General features: G+C 38.3%; 2 protein-coding genes across 2 annotated transcripts in view; both read right to left on the bottom strand.

The window, feature by feature from the left end:
* Nucleotides 1-1,115: 1,115 nt before the first annotated feature.
* On the bottom strand, nt 1,116-3,108 carry LOC130246480 (uncharacterized). Its single transcript, XM_056479457.1, has 2 exons — nt 2,837-3,108; nt 1,116-2,236 (listed from the first exon to the last, which is right to left on the bottom strand). Exons 1-2 carry the CDS (start codon nt 3,090-3,092, stop codon nt 1,206-1,208), a joined length of 1,287 nt encoding a protein of 428 aa, XP_056335432.1. The 5' UTR covers nt 3,093-3,108; the 3' UTR covers nt 1,116-1,205.
* Nucleotides 3,109-4,414: 1,306 nt separating this feature from the next.
* The window catches only part of LOC130246508 (GATA zinc finger domain-containing protein 1-like), a 9,198-nt gene continuing 8,761 nt past the window's right edge, over nt 4,415-4,851 (bottom strand). The window contains exon 9 of the mRNA XM_056479494.1: nt 4,415-4,851. This exon is cut by the window's right edge and continues 652 nt beyond it. The gene's annotated coding sequence lies outside the window, so the exon portion shown is untranslated.

The following is a 4,851-nucleotide window of genomic DNA, read 5'->3' as shown; positions in this document are numbered from 1 at the left end:
AATTTTCACGGTAATCCATTTTTCCTGCTCATTGTGTTAACAATATTAATAACAGCTTATAAACATGATTAAATACATATTCATAGTAATTGCACATTATTTAAAACAATAGATGAGCATATGTACATGTCTCTATCTCTATTGATTAAATTGCATCTGACCACTAGAAGTCAAAATATTTAATAGACTGAAAATCTCTAAGGAATATTTCCAGTACCTTGTTAAAGTTCTGAAGGCAAAAGGGGTCCAACCCCAGTACTAGTAGTGTACCTAATAAAGTGGCTAGTGAGTGTAAGTAATCTATTTTGGTGCATTTCAACAAAACAGATTTCTTAAACAGGTATATTTAATAAAATAATATTTTATTCACTGAATAAGTTTAGAAATAGAAAGCTAATACATTTACATTCATGCAAAATATTGCAGACTACATAATTTCAACAAAATGGTATTTATTTTTTATTTCTCTTGATTTTTGCTCTAATTTATATTAAATATTTTTTTCCTAACATAGAAATTTGGACTAATTTTTGGACTGTTATTTCGTTATTTGGTTAGATTGGCTCCAGATTTGGAGTACTTCAGTACTGACTCATTTAATGGATGAGCACAAATATAATATTGTAGAGCATCCTATAGAAAACATGAATTTAATTATTAGTAATATATGCTGGAGGGTGGCGCAGTGTGTAGCACTGTCGTCTCACAGCAAGAAGGTCGCTGGTTTGAGCCCCAGCTGGGTCAGTTGGCATTTCTGTGTGGAGTTTGCATGTTCTCCCCGTGTTGGCGTGGGTTTCCTCCAGGTGCTCCGGTTTCCCCCATAAGTGAAAAAACATGTGCTATAGGGCAATTGGGTAAGCTAAATTGTCCTCAGTGTATGTGTGTGAGAGTGTATGGGTGTTTACCAGTGATGGGTTGCAGCTGGAAAGACATCCGCTGTGGAAAATATATGCTGGATAAGTTGGCGGTTCATTCCACTGTGGCGACCCCTGATTAATAAAGGGACTAAGCCGAAAAAGAAAATGAATGAATGAATATTATATGCTGATATATATTTTTTCCAGTGCATTAGAAATAAAACTTGCAATAATAATAAAGAGTCATGAAACCTTCAGCTTTGCTTTGCACATATTTTTATTTACAGGCAGGAATGTGCAGTAGGGTAAAGGAGTAGAGGGAATGTCAGGGAGGGACGGTGATCTGCTTCAGAGCCAGCTGCAGTTGGGATTGTGCTTATTGATCCACAAGTGTTTGAGTTCGGGATCATTTCTGTAGCGCTTCAGCAGGAGATCCCTTTGATTTCGCTCCTCCTCCTTCCGCACTTTCTTTTCCTGCTTTTTCTTCACCTTCTCATCCATCAAGCTGAACAGTACCAGCGGGCTGTTCCTCTTTGGCTTCACCCTCCTCTTGATTTCAGTGTACGCAGGAGGTCCGGTGCAGAACGCCTGAATCAGGAGCTCCTCAAACGCCTTTTCACGAGACACCTCATTTAGCGGGTTTTGTATGACCTGCGAGGCTCCCTTTCCTCCATCTTTCTGGACCTCCGTCACTTCCTCCTGCTCCAACCAAGCCGCCATCCGCCTCGGCTTCATTTCAGACTCATAGAAAGCTTCTATGTTTTCCTCTGTGTACTCCATGAACTCAAGCTCCTCATCCTCAAAGTCAAAGAGCATGAGGCCTGAAGAGGGAGAAAACTCAGATGCTTGAGGCTTTTCAAGAGACACAACCTCATCAAATGCAGAGATTAGAGGAATCGAGCACAGAGAAGCCACCACAGAAGAGCTCTGGAGGGGAAGGAGGACTGGTTCTAGAGAGACACATGGAGCCACTGGAATGACTGAGCTTGGAAGCACGTGTTCAGTTTCCTCAACAGGCGTTTGAGGATGGGATGCTGGATTTGAGAGAGGCGGCAGGGCTTTGAGGTGAGAGGCTGGGAGAACGAGAACTTCTGGATGTTCAGGTAGACCTCCAAAAGGTGTTAAGGAGGAGAAACAGGCTGAAGCTGGCAGAGGTTTGACCTCAACAAGATGAGGAAGTGACTCTTTGTTTTTCAGCAGAGGTTTGAGGCAAGCAGCTGGGAGAGCGAGGACATCTGAATGTTCAGCTTGATCTCCAACTGGAGGTAAAGAGGAGAAACAGGCTGAAGCTGGCAGAGGTTTGACCTCTATGGGAAGAGGAGGAGTCTTTTTGCTTTTCAGCTTTCTCCTCTTTCTTTTCTTTGCTCCAGGTTCTCCTCCTGTTGGAAAAAAGGAATATATTTTGTTTTATTTTTGACTCTTTTTATTTTCATCAAACAATTATTTATATTGGTCATTTAAGGGTCATATATTAACTGAACGTCTACTGTTGTGTGTGGGATGCTATGCTAATTAGCATTTTTGCAGAAGTAGATACATGCTGGTCCAAAGTTAAATTCAACAGAAACTTCCTGTCTGAAGAAAGGTGTTAAAACTGAACACAGAAAGTCTCATGCTTTTATAGTTGTGCAAAGAATTAGTAGAAAAGGAGGACTTATGTCTGAGGTGCGGTCAATGGAAGACTGGACAATGATTGACGAATTTGACTAAACTCCACCTGTTAATATCAGCTGCCTATTTAAGTTGAAGTCAGGAAATGAAAACTGTTGCGCACCTCTTTAACGTAACTTTTGCATTGCATTGAGGATAACAGAATTCTGCAAATCGAATTATTCAATTGTTACGATTTTTGACATTGAAGAAAAGCCTCTCCTGACCTATTTTGTTGAACATGCATGGAATTGATTTAATATTAAACACTCCCTCCACCAGCTTTTCTGAACTCTGCACCTCTCTTTATATGGCAGATGGGTACTCACCTTCTTTCTCTGTGATCTGTAGGTTTTCAAGGCTGGGAGCTTCTTTTTCTTCTTCAGCCTGGTCTTTCAGACCCTCTCCCTCATTCTCCGGTCTCTGTCCATGATAGGACTTCACCTTGCGGTGTTTCTTTGTGGACATGACCTTACTTTCTCCTACCTCTGCACTCATCTCTGCTCTTTGAGGGCTCAGCCTTCTGCCCCATGACGGTGTAAAACATGCAGACAGCTGCCGAAATACACTGGTAAACAGTGACATTTTGAACAGTGAATGCTGTAACTGAATTTAAAAGTTGTCGTCAAAAAACGCTGAAAGACACGAAAGTAGCTCTGAATCAGTTCACTCCTAAACACACCAACAGCAGTCAAGAGTCAGAACAGCAGTTTAGAACAGCAGTTCAGAGTTCTATTCATTCTAATTATGATGTCATGGAGGAGAGCTCAGCTGAGAGGTCATTTTGAGTGAAAGCAGTTTAACTGTAAAAACTTTCATAAGCAATTCTCATATCCACCCTTTTGGGCATGAATTATGGGTGTAATGTTTGTTAAACTTTGATATATGTATTAATCGGGTACAACAAGGTGCCATTTTTTCTCCTCACAGTTCATACATCCAATATTAAACTATTATATTATTCAAATATTAAATATTAATCATTTACTTTCAGCAGACAATAAATAACCCCAAAACTCTGCAGCAATACTACTGACATTACTGAATCATAGGAAATAAAGAGTCTGAATGAACAACACACAGTGACCTCAAATGAGCTTTAGCCACAGATATGACTGTGATATTATTTAATGTACTAATTACAAGCACAGCATTATTTTCATGATGAAAAAAGTGACGCATTCGTAACCTTGTTATTTGAGGTGATTTGTTTCAGTTTTTTAAATAGGAGTGAAAGTTTAAATAGAAGTTTAATAGACTGGAAATGAAGCCCATAATTTGCAAAATTGTAATCATAAGTGGAAAAAGGTAGATCGATATAAACAGTTCCAGAGGAAAAAGCTGCTATAGTTACACTAAAGAAGTGCTGAATTCCCTCAATTCAAGTTTCTCAAGCTTCACGTTTGATGATTCAGGTCCCCTTAAATGTAATTTAGCTATTTAACCTTAGAAAGTTCACAGAATCAGTTCATCTATGTTTTAACAATACCAGCTATGACGACTGTTACACACTTCAATCCTATTTAATATGACTTTTTATTGTATTTTTAATTAAATAAATGATTCCTTGATGAGAAGAGATTTATAGTGTATATTACTAGATCAATAACAGATTACTTAATTTTACTTTTAGGTTGCACACCAATTCCTCCATTGAGTCACTATATCAATAAGATGTAGAATTCATTATTGCCTAGCAAGCAGTTTTTGTTTCTAATAGATGTCTAATAGACGTTTTGAGCATAGTCGTCTTGGTTAAAACAAGGCTAAATTTGGGCTGTCTATTAGACGTCTAAGACTAGGCCAAAACTAGACCAGTCACAAATAAACAGAAATGAATGACTACACATATAAAGTCAGTCTAATCTGTCTATTTGACCACTAGTCTAGTTTTGGGCTGTTTTTAGATGTCTATTAGATTTTCACCGACAGCCCAAGTTTAGCCTTGTGTTAGCCAAACTGTCTACGTTTACATGTCTATTAGATGTCCATTAAACACAAAATTGTTTGCTGGGTGGTTTTCCTATCAAATCTACACCAGTTTTGTCTGAGGCTCTCAATGACAAGCAGAGCTGCACGATCATCTTCCTTATGTCTTTGAAATAATCTATATTTATTACTTTTGGACAGACAGAATTATCATTACATTATTACAGTACCAATTGTAATAGACAGGTCTCTGCAAATAAAGAACCATTCCTCCAATTCTAGACTCTGTTAATGAAGCTAAAATCGATAGATAAAAATGAGTAATGCCATACTCGAGGATGAAGATTTGATCCATGTTAAAATCAAAATACTACAAAAATTGGGATAATGTCTCAAGTTCAAGAATGACCTTTAA

The sequence above is a fragment of the Danio aesculapii genome, chromosome 19 (assembly GCF_903798145.1).
Source record: "Danio aesculapii chromosome 19, fDanAes4.1, whole genome shotgun sequence".
NCBI lineage: Eukaryota > Metazoa > Chordata > Actinopteri > Cypriniformes > Danionidae > Danio > Danio aesculapii.
The sequence above is the reverse complement of the archived record's forward strand: the minus strand, read 5'-3'. Positions and strand labels throughout refer to the sequence as shown.

Bases quoted from the DNA above. Each gene is read 5' to 3' on its own strand.
- LOC130246480 (XM_056479457.1), bottom strand. From the start codon at position 3,092: ATGTCACTGTTTACCAGTGTATTTCGGCAGCTGTCTGCATGTTTTACA. The intron at 2,237-2,836 runs GTGAGTACCCAT...TTTTTCCAACAG, and splicing joins ACAGATCACAGAGAAAGAAG to GAGGAGAACCTGGAGCAAAG.